General features: G+C 37.5%; 1 protein-coding gene across 1 annotated transcript; it reads right to left on the bottom strand.

Annotated features, from left to right (window-relative positions):
• Positions 1-538: 538 nt before the first annotated feature.
• Positions 539-22,836, bottom strand: ZNF567 (zinc finger protein 567). The gene is given in 7 exon segments (XM_060652038.3): positions 539-5,194; positions 5,197-6,888; positions 10,729-10,815; positions 11,081-11,207; positions 20,445-20,556; positions 20,815-20,888; positions 22,724-22,836. Coding segments are annotated over 5 exon segments (1,980 nt in total). The 5' UTR covers positions 20,472-20,556; positions 20,815-20,888; positions 22,724-22,836; the 3' UTR covers positions 539-5,147.
• Positions 22,837-26,725: the final 3,889 nt, after the last annotated feature.

The raw sequence follows: 26,725 nt of genomic DNA, 5'->3' as shown, positions 1-26,725 counted from the left end.
GGCTGCCTGCCTTTGGTTCATGGTCCTCTTTCTCCATCTTCAAAGCAGGCAACAATAGGTAGATTCCTTCTCAAAATGCATCATTCTGACATCTTCTGTCTCTCTCTTCTATCTTTAAGATCTTTGTGATTATATCGTGCCCATGTGAATAATCAAGACTAATTTATTTAAAGATATGTGGTTAGCAACCTTGATTCTATCTGCAATCTTAAATCCCCTTGCTCAGTAACCTGGAAATACACGTGTTCCAGGGATTAGGATGTCGATATATTTGTGGGGCCATTACTTTGCTATCATAGTAAATACAGACCAGATTACTCTTTTTTTTTTTTTAAGACCATGTTACTCTAAAATTTAAATGGAAGACATATGAGCTAGAATATGTAAAGTTATTTTGATAAAGAATAAGAAAGTGGGAGGAATCACTCTACCCAACATCAAGACTTATAGTATAGATACAATAATAAAGACAATGTGGTATTAGCAGAAACTGACCCTTGGATCAATGGAACAAAGCAAAGAAACAGAACTAGATTCACATAAACCTGTCCAGCTGATTTCTGAGGTACAAAACAAATTCAGTGGAGGAAAGACAGCTTTTTCAACAAATGGTGCTGGAGCAATTGGGCACTACAGTCAAACAAAATAAAAAATCGACTACCTAAGGCTTATGCTTTATAACTCAATATTTTAATCATATATGATCACAATCACATAACACAAATTAGTTCAAAATGGACTGCATAACATAAAACTATAAAACTTTCAGAAAAAAAAAATGAAAAATTTAGGGGATTTAGAGCTAGGCAAAGAGATCTTAGAGTTGATACCAAAGTATGATTCATAAGAGAAATTTGATAAATTAGACCTCATCAAGTAAAAATCTCTTGCTCTGCAAAAGACTTTGTTAAGAAGATTAAAAGACAACCTACCCACCAGGAGAAAATCCTTGCAAGTCACTTATCTCACTAAGTATTAATACACACACACACACACACACACACACACACACACACACACACACACACGCATTCAATAGTAAAAACTTCCACATAATCTAATTGGAAAACAGACTAAAGATGTAAACAGATATTCCACTAAAGTAATTATATGGATGGTCAATAAACACACAAGAAGTCAGTGGTCCCAAGCAAGTTCAAAACCCAGTGGAGCAAATTCCATTAGTTTTCAAAGGCTAGGAGTAATCTCCTGTGTCCTGAGACTCTACCCTCCAGGTTGTGTCTCTGCCCTCTATGTCTATGGCTACAGTCATTCTTCCTTTTACTTCAAGGGTAGCACATGTTTACAGTTGATTATCAGCCCATTTCCTCCCTGTAGAATTTTGGAAATCTGATAGCCTTCTGTTATTTCATTCCGTCTCTGTTGTTTTCAGTCCAAGCCAGCAGTGTTTCTGCTGATATCACATTTGTAAAGACCTTGTGGGTCTCCTCTGTTTGTCATAGAGATCCACACAATTAGACAAGAGGGTCCTCCATGCATCACTGTTGGGCAACCATTTCCATTTGTTTCTACTGAGATGATTGATTGGATCCATGAGTCACATACTTAATCTCTTCAACTAAAATTGTCCAAGCACTCTCTCCAGAGCAAGCTTTCTCCAGTGAACTCTTAATTTCAACATCCTTTGCAGTTTGCATAGGCTGAGAATTCCCCCAAATAATCAGACTTTGATTCCTTTTTGCATAATAGTTCCTTCCTAAATTTCTCTTTCCTTTTATATTTTATAATAAGCAGCAAGAAAACACCAGGCCCCACCTTCAACATTTCCCTTGGAAATTTCCTCAGCCAAGTATTCAAATCCATCACCTACAAGTTTGCTTTTCACACAACTATAAACCACAATTCAGTCACGTTTTTGGCCACTATGTAAGAATGATCTTTCCACCAGTTTCCAATATTAACATTTCTTTTGAGCCCTTACCAGAAGTACCATTATATGTTAATATTTCTAATAATATTCTGTTCATGACACATGTATCCTCAAACAAAATAGCTTTCTCAATCCTGCTATTTCCTGAGCCTGCACCTTACCATCCCTAACAATCTGTTTAAGGTAATCTAGGCTTTTCTATCATATGGCTTAAAATTCTTCCAGCCTCTACCCATTATCCAAACCCACTTCCACATTTTTAGGTGTTTGTTTTAGCAGAGCCCCATTCCCTGGTACCAAAATTTGTTAGTTTTCTGTGGCTGCCATAAAAATCACCATAAATCTGGTGGTTAAAACAACAACAAAAATACAATATATTTATAAAGTGGCACATTTATAAAATTAAATTTAGTGGATATGATTTCAAATGGAAGTTAAAAATTATAAATTTAAAAACAGAAAAATCATACAGAAAATGGCATCTGCCATTACTTTGAATTTTTGCGGAGACACTTCAAGTAGGGTAACTTTTCACAGCCAAACATTTGCATAATATCTTTTTTGCCCCTTCCCTCTTCAGCTGAGATATATTATATCCCAGAGATTTGCATGAGGAGGGATTAATATAGGATTGGGAATAAGGAAAGTTTAAAATGTGACATATAGATTTAGGATATTTGCTGTTTGTCCTCGGATGCCAAAGGAGTCTGGGACTGGCCTACTCATTTTAAAAAATTTCATTACAATGAATACAGTAGCAATGTATCTCTTCTAATAACACCCCATTCCATCTCCCCCTATTAAGAGACATATATTTTGGTGGGTATAGTAACTATGATAGGAGTAGAAACTGGGGAGATCTTGGGAAATAGCTAAGAGCATAAATATGTAGAGATTCTCACGGATTACTATCCAAATACTTTTATGACTTGTTTATATAACCTCCTATACTGGAAGTTCTTTTAGGTAAGAAAACAGCCTAATCATCTGTGAGTTCATAATTGTACTTTTAAGCTTAGCCATTTAAAACACTGTCTGTTAGTACACCAGAATTTCTAGTATATCATGCACAAGACCTATAAAACATGAATATTATGTACTATGTATAAAAATAAACTAAGAATATGCATACAATGCTCTACGGCAAATAAAACATGGCTATTTCATAATATAATCAGTAAATCAAGAGGCAGGATAGCACATGTAGGGATGCCAGATAAATTATATTTTTGTGACAGCCACAGAAATACATATGAGAGACGAAACAAAGGAGAGTAGAATATCCAAGAAAAAGTGACTCACAGTCCCAACATCTTTGGTTGGTTGAGGTTAGAACAGATTCAGTTATACCACACCTCCCTAATCATTAAATATCCAGGAAAAAGGGTAGATTTGCATCCTCCGTCTTGAGTATAATTCTTGTTAGTTGCCATTGTTAACATATAATAAATAGTATTAATTCATATACAAATATAGATTTATTCAAATGAAACTATTACCAGGTTCTCATGGTTATGAATATGGACCCTGTAATCTTACCTACTTATTTTTAGTACGTTCATCCTACCCTCAAAAAAACCCCACAAAACGAAACAAATCCTCTAAACGTAAATAGTTACTAGTAAAGGCTGAATTTCACAAAGTTCTGTCTGGTCAGACAAGGCACTGTAATTTTTAGACCCTTTGAAGTCTAAATATTTGTCATGTCTGAATTTCCTCATTACCCACTGTCGTTTTTTGTTTTTCTCTCTCAAATTATCTACAAGCCCTGGACAAGCAGGTTTCCATTTACTATCCAGGGGCAACTGCTGTCCCTTTCTGTAAGGCAGAGGGCCCAAATTGGGGGCGGGGGGTAAGCTTATTTAAATTTTAAATGCATTTTATTATGCACAGTAACAATATATGTAGTAAACATATGTTACAAATAATCAAGGGCCTTCAGTAAAACTGTTCAAGGTGCTGTTGAACTTACTATTTTCATAGAAAAGATGCTATAGACATTAGTGTTTTAGCAGATTTCCAATTCTAAAACATCAATATCTCTCCAGTGATTTTTCCATTGGGAATTGAGACCCACACTTCCTGAGATAAACATATAAAAGGCTTAGTTGTGTGTGTGTGTGTGTGTGTGTGTGTGTGTGTGTGTGTATTTCACAATTCTGTCTAATGTGACTTATATTCCCAAGTTTTACTCATCTTTGTCATTTCTTAACCTCCCTTTCTCTAGTATGAATTCTATGGTGTTAAATAAGGTGTATGCTATGGCTAAAAGTATTCCTATAATCATGGCAACTATAGGATTCGTTCCGATCTAGCTTTGTGTAATTTAAGCCATAGCGAGTCTTTCTAGATCTGTTACATTCAGATATTCATGACTAACAGTCTTCTTACAATTACAATATTATATGGATTTTTTAAAGTAAAATTCTCTAGTTGAATGACTGCTAAAGACCTTTCTCCACATTGCTTACAATCAGAGCTGTTACTTTCCAAAGTTAATCACCTCATATTAAGAAAGGTCTGAGATGTTTGGCAGTATCTACCATAGCTGAAAAAAACTTACATACACCCTTGGACTGAGTAATTCATCTCACTATAAGATCAACAGAAATATACATACACACATACACAGAATATTTACAGCATTTAGAGCAGTATTTTTATTACAACACAAATTTATAAAAATACAAACATCCATCAAGAGGATAAATAGTGGTATATTCTTAAAATGGAAGAGTATGCACAATGAAAATGAATACATTACTGCCACATGCAATAATGTATGAATCTTAAAAATGTTGAGACAAGACACAAAATAATTCATGATATATGATAAAACATAAAATTTAGACATGCAAAGACTGCTTCATGATGTTATAAGCCAGGGACATGGTAATCTTTGGGGAAATGACAGTTATTCTTTATTCCAGAGCACAAGGAGAAATATATTTCATATTTTCTTTCTTTTATGGAGACTGATATTATAACCATTTTGTATCTTGCCTCTGCATATATTATGTAAGCACTTTAAAAAAATAATCTAAGTGAACAGAACTTGAAAACTTAAAAAATTAGCTTCATTTCTGATAAAGTATGATAACAATGATCATATCCATTACATGTGCTAGTAAACAGCAGACAGTTCTGTGGTTGGTACTTTAACTATTATTACATTTGTGATTAAAATTACCTTATTAAAATGTTTTAGCATGCTTTTTTTCCTTAAACTAAAGTTTTACAATAACTTGGAAAGGCTTCACAAAGAGATCACATCATTTATTGAATTTCTATGTTTTCTCCCTTGTGAGTTCTCTGATGGACAATGAGGTTTCTCTTATAACTGAAGGACTTACTACACTCATTACAAATATAGGGTTTCTCTCCTGTGTGAGTTCTCTGATGTACAATGAGATTTGTTTTCTGGCGGAAGCACTTCCCACATTCATTACATTTATATGGTTTCTCTCCTGTATGAGTTCTTTGATGATGAATGAGATATGACTTCCTGCTAAAGGCTTTCCCACACTGAGGACATTCGTAGGATTTCTGTCCTGTATGTATTTTTTGATGTACAGTGAGAGTTGCTTTCTGGCGAAAGGACTTCCCACATTCATTACAAATATAGGGTTTCTCTCCTGTATGAATTCTCTGATGCAGATTCAGATTTGTCTTCTGACTGAAGGATTTCCCACATTCATTACATTCATATGGTTTTTCTCCTGTGTGAGTTCTGTGATGATCAATGAGGTATGACTTCATTCTAAAGGCCTTCCCACAGTGAGGACATTCATAGGATTTTTCCCCTGTATGTGTTCTCTGATGTGCCACAAGGGTTGTCTTTTGGCGAAAGGACTTCCCACATTCATTACAAATATAGGGTTTCTCCTCATTATGAGTCTTCTCATGAAGAGCGAGGGTTGTCTTCTGGGAGAACGATTTCCCACATTCATTACAAATATAGGGCTTTTCCCCCGTATGAGTTCTCTGATGTACAGTAAGGTTTGCCTTCTGGTGAAAGGACTTCCCACATTCTTTACAAATATAGGGTTTCTCTCCTGTATGAATTCTCTGATGTAGAGAGAGTGTTGTCTTCTGGCGGAAGGACTTCCCACAGTCATTACACTCATATGGTTTCTCTCCTGTATGAGTTCTCTGATGACGTATGAGGTGTGACTTCAATCTGAAGGCATTCCTACACTGTGGACATTCGTATGATTTTTCCCCTGTATGTGTTCTCTGATGATCAGTGAGGGCTGTCTTTAGGCGGAAGGACTTACCACATTCATTACAAACAAAGGGTTTTTCTCCTGTGTGAGTTCTTTGATGATCAATGAGATATGACTTCCTTCTAAATGAATTTCCACATTGATGGCACTGATAGGGTTTTTCCTCTGTGTGAATTCCCTGGTGCAGAATCAATACTGACTTCCTGCAGAAGGACTTCCCACATTCAGTGCATGTATGTTTTTTTTCAATATTGGTTGTTCTTCTCCTTTTATTATATTCAGATGGGTTTTCCCTTATGTAAGCTCTATTATGTGTAATTAATTCTCCTTTTTTAAGGAAGGCTTTCTCACAGTCATTATATCCAAATGGCTGTGCTGGAGTTTCCACCTTATGATATTGTATAAGTACATCATTATGACTGACAACCCTGCCACGCTGATTATGGGATTTGACTCCAGGTTGAGCTGTCTCTGGTTTAGTATTGAGAAGTGATTTCCCATATCCATTATACTCACTAAGTCTCTTTCTTGCAGGACTTATATTACTGATGATTAATTCTGAAACATTTTTAAAAATCTTTCCATGAGTATCATATTCAGGAGGTAGATTTTTTGAATTAATAGGGTTTTTGCTTAAAGTAAATGTCTTTTCATATGCATTACTGTTCTCTTTAATCAGTTTTTTGTGGTTGATGAATACAACTGATCTAGAAAACTTATCTTGGTATTCCTTGAATTTCACTAAAAAGTCTTCATCTTTCCAATTTTCTTCTACAAAAGAATATAATAACAATTTGTGAATCTTCACATATTTGCTATGGAAAGAAATTGTACTGGTGTCTAGTATATGAGATCAAAAAAGACCCTGGACAAATTATTCCTTGCCAGGGAAAAGACACAAAACCTAAAGAAAAACTCTGCCTCGGTGTGGACAAGAATGAAAAATTAAGCAATGAACGCTAGTAACTTTTGCACTTTGTATCAGAATTTCATACAGAAAGTTAAATGAATACACCAAGCAGTGAGAAGACAAAGAATGGTGAAAGAGAGACTGATGTTTGGACAGGTGGATTTGGAAGCAATGAAGTGAACCTTTCAAGGGCAGTAAACTTTAAGTAGGATGGACAAGAAAAATTAGTAGAAAAGCTTGTTCAAGAAAAATATTAGAGGAAGGATTACTTTTGGAGAACACAGATCAGAGCCTATATTTTTATACATTCAGCTCTAGACTGTGAGGCAAAACATTTCCAGTTATTCCACCACCGCCTACTATGTACCCATCAATGGCTCATTAATCTTTCCAAGTATCAAGTAATTTCCTAGCGTTTAAAAGACAACCGTATAGCCTAGGCTCTAATCCTCCATATAATTGGTTATCATTTTCTCCTGTGAGAAAAGAGCTATGAAGACACTTCCAACAGGAACTTTAAAACTGACTAGGAGTATATTTATTGGTGTATTCATTATTGCTATTACTACCAATCCTTTCAGAATGGTTCAATAACAAAAATCTCATGACCATCAATTGTAACTATTTCTTTTCACAGACTTACTTTTTCAGGTTTAAGGAAAAACTGCCACAAGTCTTTCCTCAATATAGTAACTTTTCTTTTTTTTTTTTTTTTAAAGGTTTATTTATTTTTGAGAGAGACAGAGACAGAGAGCAGGGGAAGAGCAAAGAGAAAGAGGGAGAGAGAATCCCAAGCAGGCTCCACAATGCCAGCACAGAGCCCAATGTGGGGCTCTATCTCCTGTGAGATCGTGACCTGAGCTGAAATCTAGATTTGGATGCTTAACTGACTGAGACACCCAGACGCTCATAACTTTTCTTAACTCCAGTTTTCCACATGGTGGACAAGATTACATCTCATTCTAAGTGATTAACTTTAATCTTCATTTCTCTTATATTTTATAGCTATATTTGACTTCTGTTATTTTGCAATCATCCACATCTAGTGAAATAATGTTAAATTTAGGTTCAAAAAATCTATTTCTTCCTTCAGTCCATTACTCTCAACACCAACATATAAGAAATTTCTTCTGTAAACAAAACTTTGAATCACTGAGATTCACTTTTCATATTCAAACAAGTTTTCAGGGTTGTCCACCTATCTGACAACTTTCACACATAAAAGTGAGGCCTCATCTTTTTTGCCTTATAAATACCTCACTTACTCCTAATCACATACTTTGCTTATGTTTTTTTAATCAAGTGCCTTGTCTTCCATTCTTATTTCTACTCAGATTACCTTCAAGAAAATGCTACGTTCCATGATGCCAAAAATCCTTCACTTATTTCCCCCTACCACTTTAAGCACTATTTCTTTATAACTTAAAAATGGTTATGGTCTAGGAAAGTAATTTTAACAAAATATTTTCACAAGCTTAATCATGTCTTAAATATTTTGTGAAAGATGCAGATTTTGATAGTAATCCTTTTCCATAGAAAGGAATACTTTATTGATTATCTCCTTTGAACTCTTCTGAGTTTACATTAACACTGTATATCCTACCTAGATAGGTAGTGTTTGGTAGAATCCAGCCAATTCAATGTTTATTTATTTTTGACAGAGAGAGAGAGAGCGTGAGCATGAGCAGGGGAGGGGCAGAGAGAGAGGGAGACACAGAATCCAAAGCAGGCTCCAGGCTCTGAGCTGTCAGCACAGAGCCCAACGCAGGGCTCGAACTCACAGACCATGAGATCATGACCTGAGCTGAAGTCGGCTCAACTGACTGAGACACCCAGGTGCCCCAGAATCCAACAATTTCAATCAGAATCTATACAGCCATGGCCTGAGCAGGTACATCTGGAAGGAGCTTACCACGCTTTGTGAATGGAGCAAAAGTGTAACTTGCCTGTATAGCTTCAAGTTAATGAGCAACTATGGAATATTCAAAATATTATATACTATAGCAAAAAAGATACAGAGGATCTTATCTTTGAATTAAAAAAGCCTTAAGCATAAATCACATATAACTGGGTACCAAATTACATAATTATTTTCAAGAGTTGTGTGTGTCTGAGTTGGTAAGTAGCATGGGAATTCAGAAAATCTATGTGAAGTGGTTAAGGAATAGTTTATGCAGAAGAAATCTCAAGACTTAAAAGATACATAGTATATGGAAGGGAGAACACAACACAATGAACAGTACAAGCATTATGACAAATTACACATGTGTGGAGAACATTGAGGAGACTATATCAAGTGGAAATTACCACAAGTTTTCCATAATGGAGAGAAATAAAGTTGAAAAGACCAGATGAGGGCTTATTATAGTAGTCCTTGAATGAAGAATTTCAATTTCATATAATAATAGGGAACAAGCAATGATATCTCTTGTCAGAAAAGTAACAATATAAATTGAAAGAATTAGGACAAAATTATAGCAAAGCCAAGCTGTAATTATTGTAGTCAAGACATGAAATAAGATAGTTGTTATTTTGTATGAGGTCAGTGAAAAATGAAAATATGGGAAAACGTAAATACATTTCACAGGCTGATAAACATAACACAAATTGTGAAGAGATTCATAAGAGATGATGATAGAGACAGAGAAAGCTGGTATCATGGTAAAAATAAAATATTTGGAAACAGACAGTGGGGAAGAATTTAAAGGGTAGGAAAGTCTGTGATTTTCATTTCTAACATGTTGTCACAAAATAGGTGAAACATCAGAGTGCAGAACCCTTGAAGTACTATAGTGAAGGTGGGAGAAATGCACTGAGTATGTCAGTGTTACAGACCTCTACATAAAACAATGACCTTCCGTCCTCAGAATGGATGAGATTACCATAATTTAAAGGCAGATCCTTTGAGGTCAAATCAGAGAAATAAGACTGAGAGTCTAGTGAAACAACATACATTTAAAAATATATGTATCAATGACCATTATGTACCAGGTATTATCAGGCAGTATGTCCAGTGATGAAGAAAATAGACCAACTTGGAAATAATCACTCAGAGAACCAGGATAAGAATAAGTTAATGCTTTACCCAAATGAAGGGTTGATTTCAGGAATGATGATCTGCCATATAAAGTGAACCACAAAAGTTTAATAGAAGAGAATGATAACTGTGGAATTATCAATCTGGGCCAAAGCAAGTAAGTTTTAAAATTAACAGCTATATTTGTGGTGAGAAGGGGATCTTAGACTTAGCACAGAAAACAAACCTGAGACAATTAAAAGAAAGAAAAAGAAAAAAATGGAAGGCAACTGAGAAGAAAAACATTAAACAAGAATTTTCTCTTATAAAAACAGATTTAAGAATGTTCAAAAGAAAATATACAATGTCAAGAAGAGACTGAAGTTAGAAAAAGACACAAAACAAGAAAAAAGATCTAAAAAGAAGGTTTATAATACATTTTGATTAAGAGTGGCAACTATCTTTGATAACATCAAGCAAACTAGAAAAGAATATTATATTGGGAGAGTCGTATTTAAAAGTTTGATTTAAGTTTTGCAGGAATAACGATCATTTCAAAGGTTAGGAGCCTTTAAAAAGACACTCCCACACCAGGTGGCATATTTCGAAGGTGCCACCTACCGCATGACTGTTTTAAAATTTATTCTCCATTAGATTTCATCCACCTGAAGAGTCAGAAACTCACCTAAGCAGGTATGACCTGTAAATGATGTCCATGGCTCTTCTCCTCGTTCTAACTTGAGGATCACATCAGGTTTGGTCATGTGACACCCTGACAAAGAAAAATTTGGATTAAGTTGTTTAGGCTTCAATACATTTGAAAAATTAGTAAAGTACATTTTCAATACTGCAAATTAAGATACTTCTTTGTGTAAGAGTAAACTTAACGCCTTGCTCTGGGCAAGTACAAAATAATCCTTTCTGCAAACAAAAAAAGAATTCATCAATCTTATCCCTGAAACACAAGATCACACATAATTCAGGCACTTTGAAAGGAAATGCATGCTACTGAAAGTTTCAAAGAGAATTTTTCTTACCTACAGAGATGAGGTGGCAATAGTTTTCCAACATCACATCCATGTAGAGAGTCTTCTGAGCAGGATCCAGGTGCTGCCACTCTTCCCGAGAGAAGTCAACAGTCACATCTTTGAATGACACTGATGCCTGCAACGGATTGGAACTGTGATCAGAATAAGCTGACTAGATATTGGGGACTACTTTTGATCTGTTCCTTTGGGGCATTCATATCAATGTAAAAAAAGCTAATCATTTTTGTTTTGTAATTTATATTGTAAGGTAAACAAAAGACAGAAGTACCTGCCACTGAATTTATTTAATAATTCATCACACAAATATTTATGTAAAGTCACTTTGTAACCCCAAACTGCATTAGTTTACTGGAGTGCCAAGACATATAAAACACTGTCCCTGCATAGCCTCAAAGCCTTCAAGAAAGTATGTTTAAACATACACCTGCTTGAAGGTGTTACAGGTACTACAAGAGAAGAATGCACAAGATGTGATATATTACAAGGGCAACACAATTGAGGAGGTAAAACTTTTCTCTGTCAAGATTAATGTATTATGCAGAAAAAATATGGTTTAAAAATGCATGGGAGCAACTTCTGGCATCCAAAAATAATACAGTCAATTGATCAAGAAAATGATCCCTCAGATAATAATCATTTATACTTAACATAATATATATGTCTGAACACAACATATAACAACTCATAGATGGAACTGGAAGCAATTAAAGCAAGCAAAAATTGAAGGAGAGCTTAACCTTTTTTAAAAAAATTGAATTAATTTTTTTTTTTTTTTTTTTTTTTTTTTTTTTTTTTTTTACTTGAGAGAGAGAGGGAGAACATGAGCTGGGGAAAGGGGCAGAGTCAGAAAGAGAATCCCAAGCACGCTAAATGTTCAGTGTGGAGCCCGACGCAGGGCTTGATCCCACAACCCTGGAATCATGACCTGAGGTGAAATCAAAAGTCGGATGCTCAACCAACTGAGCTACCCAGGTGCCCCAATGGAGAGCTTATCCTTAAAGGACAGCAACCGTGATGGGTAAGAATTGTTCAACCCATGGCTTTTTTGCATGAAGGTACCAGAAACCCCATAGCTGTTAAGGCAGCTGAGCTCAAGATTTAGAAATAAATTCTTGAAGTGAGAGAACTATAGAAAGGATGAGAACCAAAATCTGAGTATAAACACTGCCAGAACACCACATTGATAATTAAACTAAGCAATTGTTGGAGACATCAGAGAGGACTTAGGAAAAAGCAGACAGAAAGATACCAAAAAAGAGTTTTGAAAAATAGAAGTGCATCTAGTGAGATTCTGAGATTTTGCCATTTTTTTTTTACAAAAAAAATTTTTTTTAACGTTTTATTTATTTTTGGGACAGAGAGAGACAGAGCATGAACGGGGGAGGGGCAGAGAGAGAGGGAGACACAGAATCGGAAGCAGGCTCCAGGCTCTGAGCCATCAGCCCAGAGCCCGACAGCAGGGCTCGAACTCACGAACCGTGAGATCGTGACCTGAGCCGAAGTCGGACGCTCAACCGACTGAGCCACCCAGGCGCCCCTGAGATTTTGCCATTTTTGATTACCAGTATTATACAACCTGATCATAGCACAAGCAGAAGAAAACTGAAGTCTTACTGGATTGAGGTGTCAGAAGTTGCAGCTCACAAAGCAGCAGGAAGTATAAGGAGTAGAACACTGGAAGAAACAGGCCTACCAAAAGTAAGTCCCAAAATCTAAGTATAAACTCTCACCAATTCCTTAACTGAGAGCTAATATATATGAACACAAGGAGAACCTATCTCCCCTCACCTAAGGGGGCCAGGGTCAAAAGCAGCAGCTGGAAGCTTAAAGAACTGAGCTGACATATCAGCTGCTTCATACTTGGGGTTGGTGCAGAGTTTAAAGTATCAGATTACTATATTATTCATGATATCCAGATTTCTAGTAAAAATTACTAAATATGCAAACAAAACAAGGGAGAATGTGACTCATATTCAGCAAAAGCCAGTCACAGAAATTAATCCCTAGTGGGTCCCAATGTTGGATTTTGCCAAAAAAAAAAACCACCAAAAAAAGCTTCAAAGCAGCTGCTCTTAATGTCTTCAAAGAACCAATGGAAAACCTGGGCATAGAAATAGATACAACTAAAAAGTCAATAGAGGAGGGGTGCCTGGGTGGCTCAGTTGGTGAGTGTCCAACTCTTGATTTTTAGCTCAGGTCATGATCTCACAGTCATGGAATCAAGCCCTGTGTCATGATGAGTGTCCACCCTGCTTGGGCTTCTCTCTCTTCCTCTCTCTGCCCCTCTTGCATTGGCATTCTCTGTCTCTCTCAAAATAAATAAATAGAACATTAAAATAAATAAATAAATAAATAAACAAAAAGTCAAGAGAAGAATGAAAATGAACCATTACCATGTATTTGATTGATACAAAATACAACAGTATATACGAAGAGATGAATAAAAACAGATTAGGAGGAAACTTAAATGCACATTAGTAGGTGCAAGAAGCCCATCAGAAAAGTCCGTATAATTCCAACTATATGACATTCTGGAAAGGCAAAACTCTGGAGACAGTAAAAAAAGAAGGGACAAAAAGGTGTAGCCCTAAAAGTTTTAGGGCACTAAAACTATTCTGTATAATACTATAATGGCAGAATGTCATATATTTGCCAAAATCTATTGGACTTTGGAATTATGTATCAATGTAGGTTCATTGTAATGAATGTACACTCTGGTGCAAGATATTGATAATGGGGAGGCTATTAATCATGTATGGGGGCAGACGGTAGTGGAAACTCTACAATTTTGTCATGAACCTAAAACTGCCTTGAAATATAAAGTATATTTAAAAGGATTAAAAACATAGGTTAAGCATTTGGAAAACAAAACAGCAAAATGGCAGCCCTAAATCCATTTACCTCTAATTGTATTAAATATAAATGGACCAAACATTCCAATAAAATGACCAAGATATTAGAATGCATGAAAAAGCAAGATTTAATATAATTCTGAGACATATTTTATTTTTTAAAGTTTATTTATTTATTTTGAGACAGAGAGAGAGAGAGAGAGAGAGAGCAAGCACATGCACTTGTACAACTGGGGAAGGGGCAGAGAGAAAGGGAGAAAAACCCAAGCAGGCTCCACATCCAGCTCAGAGCCTGACACAGGGCTCAATCTTATGAACCATGAGATCATGACCTGAGCTGAAATCAAGAATAGGAAGCTAAACCAACTGAGCCACTCAGGCGACCCTACAAGAGACATATTTTAAATACCATAGACACAAATAGGCTGAAAGTAAAGGATGGAAAATGACATACAAACACTACACATGGGAAAGCTGAGCAATGTTACTACTGCAGACAAAGAGAGGCATTTTATATTGATGAAAAAGTAAATACACCAGGAAAATAGAACAATTACAAATGTATATGTATTTATTTTATTTTTTTAAATTTTTTTAACGTTTATTTATTTTTGAGACAGAGAGAGACACAGCATGAACGGGGGAGGGGCAGAGAGAGAGGGAAACACAGAATCGGAAGCAGGCTCCAGGCTCCGAGCCATCAGCCCAGAGCCCGATGCGGGGCTCAAACCCGTGGACCTCAAGATCGTGACCTGAGCCGAAGTCGGACGCCCAACCGACTGAGCCACTCAGGCGCCCCACAAATGTATACGTATTTAAATAACAAGAGTTTCAAAAAACATAAAGCAAAAATTGACAACAGTAAAATGAGACTTAAAAAAGTCCAAAACCATAGCTGATGTAAATGTTTGTCAGTAAAAAGGGGAGGAAAATCTGGACAGATTTATACCCAACATGGGGCTTCAATTTACAACCCTGAGATCAAGAATCACATACTCCAGTGACTGAGTCAGTCAGGTGCCCCTGTAGAGCACCATTAATAATCTTCCAACACTGTCATTTAGAACCTGTTTAGACATGTTAGGTGTTTTACATTTCCAGGTTAATTTTAGAATCAACTTATCAATCTTTATAAAACAACTTACTTAGATTTTGACTGAGTTTTGAAAGACTTTATAAATTGGTTGGAGATAACAGATATGTTAACAGTAGTAGGTCTTCCAATCCATGGATGCTTATTTAGGTCTTCTTAAATTTCTCTCAGCAGTGTTTTGTAGTTTTCAGTGTACAGGTCTTGTAAATGTTTTGTTAATTTTATTCTTTAAACTCATTTTCAAATTTTTGTTGTTAGTATATAAAAATAGAATTGATTTTTGTATTTTGATATAAGTGACCTTGCTGAATTCACTTTTTATTTCTAGTACTTTTTTTTTGTAAATTCCTTAATACTTCCTACATAACCTGGTCATATTATCTGCAAATACAGTTTACCTTCTCCCTTTCTAGTCTATATGCCTCATATTTCTTTTTCATTCTTTACGCATCATCTACAGTGTTGATAGAAGCGTTAAAGTAGACATCCTTGTCTTGCTCCTGATCTTAGGAGGGAAAACAGTCGTTCACCATTAAGTATGATGTTAGCCATAAATTTCATTAATTTTACGAAAATTCTTTTTGGTTATTCTTTGACCCAAAATTGATTACTCAGAAGTAGTATATTGTTGGGGCGTCCAACTTCGGCTCAGGTCATGAGCTAGCGGCTTGTGGTTTGAGCCCTATGTTGGGCTCTGTGCTGACAGCTCAGAGCCTGGAGCCTGCTTCAGATTCTGTCTCCCTCTCTCCCTACCCCTTCCCCACTCACACTCTCTCAAAAATAAATAAACATTTTTTAAAAAATTAGCATATTGTTTAATTTCCAAACATTTGGGCCTAGTCTAGGTATGTTATTTTTATTGACATCTAATTTAATTCAATTGTGGTTAGAGAAGATGCTCCATATGATTTCTTTTTATTGAGATTTGCATATATTCTGTCTTAGTGTATAGCATATTTGCTCTGGAAAAACATGTGTTGTGAGATTACAAAAAGTGATGCTCTACAGGAGTACCACTCAGTCAGTGGAGCATGTGATTCTTGATCTTGGGGTTGTTAGTTGGAGCTCTACATTGGGTGTAGAGGTTACTTAAAAGTAAAAAATGTTTAAAAAGGACAAACTATATACTATCTACAAGAGGCTCACTATAAATGTGAAAACATAGGAAGGTTAAAGTAAAAGGATGGAGGGGCACCTGGGTGGCTTAGTCAATTAAGCGTCCAACTCTTGGTTTGGGCTCAGGTCATGATCTCACAATTTGTGAGTTTGAGCCCTACATCGGCCTCTATGCTGACCCTGCAGAGTCTGCTTGATATTCTCTCCTCCACTCTCTCTGCCTCTACCCCACTTGCTCTCTCTCTCTCTCTCAAAATAAGTAAACTTAAAAAATTTTAAAAAGGATGGAAAACATGTATACCGTGTAAATACTAATCATAAGAAAACTAAATTGGCTATAATATCAAACAATACAAATTTCAGCACAAAGAATATTATCAGGGATTAAATAAGGCATTTCAAAATAACAGAGGGGATCAATTCATGAGAGAATGTAACAATTCTAAATGTGAACACACCTAAAAACAGAACTTAAAAATACATTAAGTAAAAACTGATAGAAAAGGAAAAACAGACAAAACCAAAATTATAACTGAAGATTTCAACTTTCTTCTCTCAGTGATTGCTACACAAATAGACTGAAAATCAATAAGGATACAGAAGTTTTGGGGCACCTGGGTGGTTCAGTCAGTTAACAGTCTGACTTCAGCTCAGGTCATGATCTCACTGCTTGTGGGTTCAATCCCTACATTGGGCTCTGGGTGACAGCTCAGCGCCTAGAGACTGCATCCGATTCTGTGTCTCCTTCTCTCTGCTACTCCTCTACTCATGCTGTCTCTCTCTCTCAAAACTAGAAAATGACTTAATTAAACCCAAAGTATTGAGAAAAAAAAAAGGAAACAAAAAAGATGTGAAGAAAGAGGAAACAGAAAAACAATGGAGTAAACCAATGAAACCCAAAGCTGGTACTTCGAAATGACAAATGAAATTGGTAAAACTCTAGGCAACTGACCAAGGAAAAGAATAAGACACAAATTATCAACAGCAGAAATGAAAGAGGGGCATTGCTACAGATCACACAAATATCAAAAGGATAAAAAGAGTGTATTTTTGACAACTTTGTCAATAAATTTGACAAATTCCTTGAAAGACACAAACTATAAAAGCTCACTGAAGAAAACACCCTGATAACCTGAATATCCCTAATTCTACCAAGGAAATTGAGCTGCTAGTTAAACCCGTTCCCACAAAAAAATCTCCAGGTTAACATGGCTTCACTGGTGAATTCTTCTTTTTTAAAATATATTATTATTATTACTTATTCATTTTCAAGTTAGCTAACATACAGTGTAGTTATGTAGTGGCTTCAGGAGTAGAACCCAGGTATTCATCTCTTATATGACACCCAGTGCTCATCTCAATAAGTGTCCTCCTTAATGCTCATCATCCATTTAATCCATTTCCCCACCCACCTCCCCTCCAGCAACTCTCAGATTGTTCTCTGTATTTAAGAGTCTTTTATGGTTTCCCTCCCTGTTTTTATTTATTTATTAAAAAAATTTTTTTTTAATGTTTTATTTTTGAGAGAGAGAGAGACAGAGCATGAGCAGGGGAGGGGCAGAGAGAGAGGGAGACAGAATCTGAAATAGGCTCCAGGCTCTGGCCTGTCAGCACAGAGCCCGATATGGGACTCAAACTCACAAACCACGAGATCATGACATGAGCCAAAGTTGGACACTTAACCCACTGAGCTACCTGGGCGCCCCTGTTTTTATTTTTTAATTTTTAAAGATTTATTCACTGGTGATTTCTAACAAACACTTTAAGAAGAAATAGTACCAATTTACACAAATTCTTTTAGAAAATAAGAGCGTATACTTCCCAACTTATTTTAAAAGAATTATCCTGATATGAAAACTAAACAAAGGTGTTACAAGAAAAAATATAGACCAAATTCTTTATGAACCACAAACAACTCCTTAACACTGTACTATATTAGCAAATTCATCAAACATTACATAAGTGGAATTTATCCTAGAGCTAGAGCTTCTAAGTTGGCTGAACACTTCAAAATCAATATAATTCATGGTGGTACTAGAAAAAAGAGAAGGGGCACCTGAGTGGTTCAGTCGGTTAAGTGTCCAACTTTGGCTCAGGTCATAATCTCATGGTTTGTGAGTTTAAACCCCGCATTGGGCTCTGTGCTGTCAGCTCAGAGCCTGGAGCCTGCTTCAGATTTCTCTCTGCCTGCCCTGCTCCTATGCTCTCTCTCTCTCTCTCTCAAAAATAAATAAACATTAAAAGAGAGAGAGAGAGAGAGAGAGAAAAGCCAAATAATGGGGAATAACCAATAGATGAAGAAAAACTTTTGAAAAAATTCAGCACCCTCTCATGATAAAAACTATCAGCAAACTGTAACTTCTTTAACCTGATAAATCAATGCAAAATCTATAGCTAATATCATACTTAATAGTGAAACTCTGAATCCCTTTCCCCTAAGGCAGGAACAAGGCAAAAATGTCTGTTCTCACCATTTCTATTCAACATTATACTGAAGGTTCTAGACAATGCAGTAGATGCACAGTTTGAAAAGCAAGAAGGCAAAGTCATTATTTACATATGACATGCTTATCTATGTAGAAAATCCTAAAGAATACAAAAAATTACTAGAACTAATAAGTGACTTTAGAAAGATTGCAGGTCAATATACAAAAATCAATTGTGTTTTCATATATTAGCGGTGAACAGTGAAAATTTGAAATAAAAATGAATAGCATTTACAATAGCATAAAAAAAATACCCAGGGATTAATATAACAAAATGTGTAAGACTGTACACTGAAAACAACAAAACATTACTGAGAGAATTTAAAGATCTTAAATAAAAGGAGATGTACATCATATTTGTGAATTGGAAAACCATTATCATTGATTACTATTATTGAATTTAAACTGTTAATATTTTAACATCTTCCACTCCCCTAAAGGGCTCTTTATACATTCTTCTAATGTGCTTTAGTTCTGATGCTATAAAAAGTATAAGGTTAACAGTCACCGATTAATGTTGTAAGTACAGAGTTTCTGCCTGGGATGATGAAAAAGTTCTGGAAATACATAGTGGTACTGGTTACACAACGCTGAATGTATTTCATGGGGCTAAACTATACACTCAACAATGGCTAAAATGGTGAAATTTTACACTACATATATTTTACTACACACACACACACACACACACACACACACACACAAAGTTAAACAGAAAAGCGTAAGAAACACAAAGATCCATAAGTGAGCAGTGGGGTGAGCACTTGGAGGACTGGAAAAGGAGCAAAGGTGTTATATGGGAAAACAAGTGACCAGGATATGAGAGAGGCACTCAAAATAAAGATATCAAGGGAGATGAAGGCAACTGTGGTATAAGGAATAAAATCACCACTAAATTGCATAGTGGAAGAGAGACATTTATTTAACTCAAGCTAGCTATATTAGCAGGTGGGTATGGGACTGGGGCCAAAAGCAGATAGAAAACAAAACAAAAAAGAACACGATGGGAAGTAGATAATGAGATAAATCTTGGGCATGTGCCTGAAGTATCTGTGGAATATGCAGGTGGTGATTTTTAGTTGGAGATTGGATATGGTTTTGACACTCAGAACAGAGGTTTAGGTTTACAATTATGTGAGCATAGAATAACGGTGGTAGACTGTGAATAGGAACAGGGAAATGAAAAAAGAAGAGAACCAATAAAGAATCTGGAGTTCAGGGGCGCCTGGGTGGCTCAGTTGGTTTAAGTGTCCGACTTTGGCTTAGGTCATGATCTCACTGTTTGTGGGTTCGAGCCCCATCAGGCTCTGTGCTGACAGCTCAGAGCCTGGAGCCCACTTCAGATTTTGTGTGTGTGTGTCTCTCTCTCTCTGCCCTTTGCACTCTCTCTCTCAAAAATAAATAAACATAAAAAATTATAATAATAAAAGAATCTGGAGCACAGTAGTATTTAAGAGGTCCAGATATAAAGATGACATTTCTGAAAGAACCAAGAGATAACAACATCTTTGAAACCAAGGGCAGGATATTTCAAGAGTTATACTTGTAATTCAGTATGGTGATCCAAGCATATATATTTACTTCCCCTGCATCCAAATATAAAATTAGAGAAGTTTAAAAATAGGAACATCATTAGCATAATGGGGGAGTGTTATTGGCAGGCCATGGATTTTTAGGAATTGTTAGCAGCTATGGGCAAAACTGGAGGATCAGACAGGAGAAAAGCAAGATTCTCTGTTCTTTGTACAATTTGCCAAGCATAACTCTTTTCTTAAAGCCTCAAGACAATAGTCCTTGCTACTTACTAAAAGCAACATCAATTCCATCTCCATCTTGACTGTTTTTATTTAAACAAGCAAAGTTCATGCAGTAATATATTCTCATTTGAGGAAATGCATTTTTGTCCCAGCTCTGCTTCTGGGAGAAGACAAAGAAAGATGTTTAATGATAAACCCACTTAATGTGTGAAAATTAGTTAAAATTAGAAGGAGCATTTGTGGAAGGAAAAGGCTTATCTGGCCAATATGGTAAGAAATGGGGACACTTTCCTGAAGGGGAAGATAGGCAGGAGGATTTAGTACAAGAAAGGCAAATGCTCAAATATCCTTAAGAAAAATAAAAAAAATAAAGAAAATAAAGATTATCTTGGGAAAGAGAGAGGAACCATCACCTCACCTGAGCCATGGTTTTGAGATTTGCAAGAGGTGACCAGTCTTCCTTTGGGTTCCTCTTTGGAAAAGAGGCAGTTCCTAAGAAGGCAAAGCCAAGATGAAAAGAAGCCAAAATGACACTATACATGACTTATAGCTCTCTTATGACTTAAGTCTCAATTGAAATCGCCTCCATTTCCCTTGCTTTGGTCTTTGACCACTCTGCACATTCCACATAATTTACAGGAAGGAGAATAAGCTAGACAAATCTTATTTTATCCCAAAATCCAGAGATAGAGGCTCTTGGGCAAGAAGTTAGATTTTGGGCAAGTTCCCCTCCTTTCTAGCACTAATTTTTCTCTCTTAGCAGCCTACCTTCAAGCTGCTCTCCAGAAGGCTCTACCATTTACACTATCACCAGCAATATATGAGAATATACTGATACACCTTGATAAATGCTACCGATACCAACTTCTTGATGTATGCCAATACCTTGATAAATGCTACCGATACCAACTTCTTGATGCATGCCTATCTAATAGGTAGAAATTGTGGTTCTGCGTTTTATTTTTCCTATTATAAGAGAAAATAAGCTTCTTTTCATAAATTTAAAAAACATCCTTAGTTTCTCATCTGTTAATGGTCTCTTATAATTCTTTCACTTTTCTATTAGATTTTTATTTTCTAGATTGGTTATTAGATCTTTTTTTAAAGGAAGGAAGTACTGTATTCACTTCAAATAATTTAGAGTTTCTCATTTGACTTTGTTTTTGCCATGCAAAAATAACTTATAGCAGGGGTGCCTGGGTGGCTCAGTCGGCTAAGCGTCCAACTATTGATCTCAGCTCAGGTCTTGATCTCACGGTCATGAGTTCAAGCCCTGCACTGAGCTCTGCAATGGGCATGAAGCCTACTTAAATACAAAAAAACCCCCAAAAAACCCAAAAACTTTCAACAGATTATTGGCCATTGGTTTAATACTGTCAGGTGTTCAATAATCTACTGTTTCCTCCACTCATCAAAACTGCCATCTTTATTGCTTCTTGGTCTTTTGGCTAAGATCAAGTATAACCATATACCTTACTTCCTTTATATATCTGAGTAGATCTGGATTTTATATTTAGTTTTACTGATCTGTTCATTTAATTGCAAAGATGACTCGGCAGTTATTAGTTTTAAAACATATTTTAGTATCAGCTAGAGCTACTTCCCCCTTCATTATTTTCTTTCAGAATTTTTGGCTTATTCATATTCTCATAAGAACTTTCGTTCTTAGAAATTTCTCGTAGAAAATTCAAAATTTTTACTGAAAATTTAATGGAATTGCATGAAATGTTAGGGAGTTTTGACACTTTGTCACATGTCTTCCTGTTCTTTTATTCAAGTCTTATTTTTTGAGTCCCTTAGAAACATTAAAAGAATTCTTTTACTTATACATTATGAAATTCTTTGTATCTCATATTTTTGATGACCATTGGTCATTTTTCTGATACATATATATACACATAAGCACACATATATAAATGAAGCTTATTGATTTGTCAATGATTTTTCCAACAAACCTCTGAATTTTCTAATTGTTGTCACTGTTTATAACAGCATGGTAACTTATAAATTTTTCTCTCAGTCTCAGCAGATGTTCCAAAGATGGTGAGGAAAGCAAGCTTCTAAGTGTCCCTCATTCTAAAATAAAGTCTTATAAAAAACATAAAGTTTTGCTACCATTAATTTAACTCCTACTTTGTCTAAGAGAGTAAACTATTTTTTAGGACATAGTTTTCCAGGCGAAGAAAAGTGGGTGCTTTCTTATAAGAAACAAGGGGCCCCTCAGATGCTGATGTCACTGGGAAACAAAGTGGTAAAGAGAGTTTTGGGGAAAAATGTACATATTTCAGGATTTGAGAGGGCAAAGTGACTAAGGGGCTAATTCTCACCTGAGCTCTAGATGGGCAACCCATGGATGGAGCCTGCCTGGAATGGCTTGGATTCTCTTGTCCAAGAGGACTCACTGGAGAGACAACAAGACCCACCAGAGCAGGTGGCCAACTGCATGCCCAGAGGAAACATTGAGAAGACAGCTGGAGAAGTGGCTGTACCCATAAGAAGGGAAGTGTATCTGGAAGTTCCCAGCAGTGGGTTCTCTCAGAAGGTAAGAGATGACTTACAATAAATTATAATGGTACCAATCATGTTAGCCTCTTCTTGTCCCTAACTTCTTGTCTCTTGCTTTCCAGCTCCCAATCCATTCCAGCCAGAGACTACCCACCTAGAGGAAGTAGAGACAAAATAGAGGTTGAAGAATTAGAGAAGAAGCTGATCATGTACCCTTTTCCCAGGCAGGCTTCCAGTAGGAGGGAGGGTTTTTATTTAAAACAAGTTTGAAGTATTGGTGTCTATAGTGAATGTTTTTTAAAATATTCATTTGTTTATTTTTTTGAGAAGGAAAGAGAGAGCAAGCCAGGAAGGGGCAGAGAGAGAGGGAGAGAGAAATCTTAACCAGGATCTGCACTGTCAGCAGAGAGCCCAAGGTGGAGCTCGAACCCACAAACTGTGAGATGGTGAACTGCACTGAAACCAAGAATCGGATGCTCAACCAACTGAGCCACCTAGGCGCCCCTATAGTGAATATTTTATTTAACTAGTTAAATAGTTATTATGAGACTGGTCTTGTATTTAAATGTTCAACTGATTCAGTCTTCAGAATGAGCAAAGAAATTACTCAATCTGTCTCGCAATGCATCCAGTAGTAGAAGGGAAAAAAAGGGATTCACCCAAATAGAAACTTTGAGTGGCAGTTAGGGGAGAAATTTTTTGTGTCTTGCCCAATTTTTTATGGTGTCCTACTCATTTCAACATACCAATCATTAGTCAGTGTGGGGTTTCCCAATATACAATCCTACCATCTGAAAATTATTATTTTACTTCCTCCTCTCCATCAAAAAAAAAAATCTCTATTTCACTTATCCAGTTGCCATAGAGTGAAATCTATAAGCATATAAAATGCCAGTATTCAGATAATCGAAACAATACATATTTAACTGGTCATGCATCCAATTTCTCAAGCGCTCCATCTCAGTCACAGAAAACATTCACGATTTACTGCGGATTGTACACACAAGATACTTTAAAAATTAGACAAAGACACAGTTATATTGCCCACGACACAATCACAATCCCATAGGCACATCACAGGCATAATCTCACAGAGCCCATAACATACTTTACACAAAATAGCAAAATTTTACTCACAAACCCCTTACTATCGTCTCTCCAAAGTCGCATGCAGTCTCAAAAACACATCAACTCGCATCCTATTTGAAAAATTAGACAAACACAGAGACTTTATCACTTTCCAAACAACTGGTTCCACAACGTCACACGGAGTAACACATGCCCAAGCTGCACAAGAACGGGCACAAAAAGCTACACGAACTGAATGCCCGTGTGTGCCAGGCCGCACTCCGAAAGCTGGGGTTTCCTCACGGTGCGGGGCGGGGGTGGGGGACAAAATTCCTGCCCTCCCCAAGCTCACACCAACTCGGGCTTCCAGTTCCCTCTTCGGCGCTGTCCAGCCTGGACTACCGGTTCCCTCTAGGACGCTCCCTGGCCCGGGCTCCCTATTCCCTTCTCGGCGTTCCCGGCCCTGGCTCCTTCTGCTTAGGTTCTCGCCTCCCTCCCGTTCTCTCTAGGGCCCAGAACTCTTGCCTTCTTCCCCGGCCTTCCTGGCCAGGTTCCCGCCTCCCTCCTCTGCATTCCCCCCAGGTCCCGCCATCACCCGCCTCCACCGCCTCCGTAGGACCCACCAGCCTCACCTTCGACCACTGGCCAGCGGTCTGCGCCTGCGTACTCCCGCGCGAGCTGTACCTCCCAAGTGTCTCTGCGGCTCAGTCTTTGAAGCCGCAGCCTCCTTGCGCGCGCTCGACATCCGGGCTTTTCCAGCCTTGAACTACATTTCCCAAAGCCCCTGTGCAGCTTTTGAAAAGAACTTTGAGCCCTGGGTCCTCTCTGGTTATCCCTCCAAGTCTTCGCGCTCCGAGTGGCCGCCGGAGTCTGGGCGTGGCGGGCGCGCCCAGTGAGGAAGCCCCGAGCCCCCAAAGTGCAGACAGGGCGCGTTGAGCCTGGAGCTCAGGCCTGTGTATGGGTGTTTGTGTGTGAGCTTTTGTGGCGGTGACGAAGACGAATGAGAGTGTGGGCGGTGCTGAGGCCGTGACAGGTGTGTGATTGTGCGTGTACGTCCCAACGCGGATGCGGAACGTTTGGGGTGACTGGTCCGCTGTTGTGTGAGGCACGTGACACTGTGGGGTTTGAGACCGCCCATCATAAGACAGTGCTGTTACCTAATGTGATGGAAGAAGCTTTTAATGCTCTGACTGGTACGAGTTCGGTTGTGTAATGGCATAGAGCTTCATTTCTTCAGTTCTGGGTTTAACGTCGGGACTGAGGGGTCTTCTGAAGACCTTTTTGAGAGTATATCTGCGCTTGTGAAGACTGCGATGCCTGTATTAACCTGAGTCGCCCTTGGACTAAAGCATGGTCTCAGTTGCCTTCGTCAGGGCACCGCCTCCCTCCCCCCCTCCCCCAACGTCCAGTGCCTAGCTTCCTGCTTAACACAGTGGGGTATCAGTAAAGTGAGTGTTGCCCATCTAGGGGCCAATTTTAGGTTCTAACCTTTTTTAGGATCTGTATTCCTGGGTTCCCTGCTGCTTCTTCTTTTTTTTTTTTTTCTCTTGCTTTACAGCCATGGACCCCAGCTGCAGAGAAATGGTCACCAAAGGGAGTCCGATATTTGAGTGGTAGTATAAAGTTACATGCAAGCAAAAAAGCACAAACCAGTTTTTGGAATGAAATTTTAGAATTGGAAGAGTCCTTTAGGCAGAGTTTGGAGAGCCTAGGAGTGCCATTCCTTCCTTAGAGGATCTCCCTTGAGAGCTGGGGTCAAGTTCCATGTTTCAGAACCACATCATTCCCAAAGCTGTCTCCCCAGGAAACTTGCTGTGAACTTGGAAAGTTTTCAGCCCTGGTATCAGTGACCCTGGCTTTTCCCTTTGATACTAAAAAGGATTAGCAGTACTCCCCATCTCCCTTTTACTTCTGTCCAGTATGTGTGTGACAGATGGTGAGAGATTGTGTGGTGTTGAAGAATTTCTTCCAATTTAGCTAGTCAGTGCTCCAAGAAAGGTCTGGTGTCTTAATGATTCCTACCCTTCCCATGCCCCTTCCCTTTCCCTACAGTGCTGTTCACTGAGAGAAGAGCTCTGAATAAAGGAAAACATTACTGGGCATATCTGAAACCAAGCTTAAGGTCAGGGATTTTGTTCTCCTTGTTCTCTTTGTTTTTCAGAAAAGGGAGTAATTGTTCTGAAATGGTTAGGTTACTAGTAGGCAGGGCCTTTTGATGGACTTTGACAAAAAGCCTGTGGTGGAAGTGACATTGTAAGATTTGTGAGACAAAACCTTAGGAGGTCCGCTCTTTTCCTCTTCCTGCCCTGAGGCCAGCTTTTACTGAAGGTTATGACTAGCTTGCTTGAAGATAGAAGATCACCTGGAGACAGAGACCCAGCTGACAGCAACAGCTACCAGATATTTCAGAGACCATCTTGGACCATCCAGCCCCCACCAAACCACTGGCTGCTATTAGATGAGTGGAATCAGTAGACCCACTCAGCCAAACCAAGCCCAAATTGCCAACCCCAGAATAATGAGCTAATGAATGTTTTTTAAGCCACAAACTTTTGGAATGGTTACATAGCAACAGATAACTGAAACAGTTGTTTAACTTTTTTGACTTTTTTTTGTATCACTCAATATTGGTATAATTGTATTTGTTAATCTGTTTTGTAAAGTGATTTCTCTACTGATGTTATATCTTGAAATTTTTCTATATCCTTAATTACTTCCTACAGCTTTGGATTTATCTTAATATTCTTTTACATGGA

This window comes from Panthera onca, chromosome E2 (assembly GCF_046562875.1).
Source record: "Panthera onca isolate mPanOnc1 chromosome E2, mPanOnc1 haplotype 2, whole genome shotgun sequence".
NCBI lineage: Eukaryota > Metazoa > Chordata > Mammalia > Carnivora > Felidae > Panthera > Panthera onca.
Note: the sequence above shows the minus strand (reverse complement) of the source record. Positions and strands in the feature narration are given on the sequence as shown.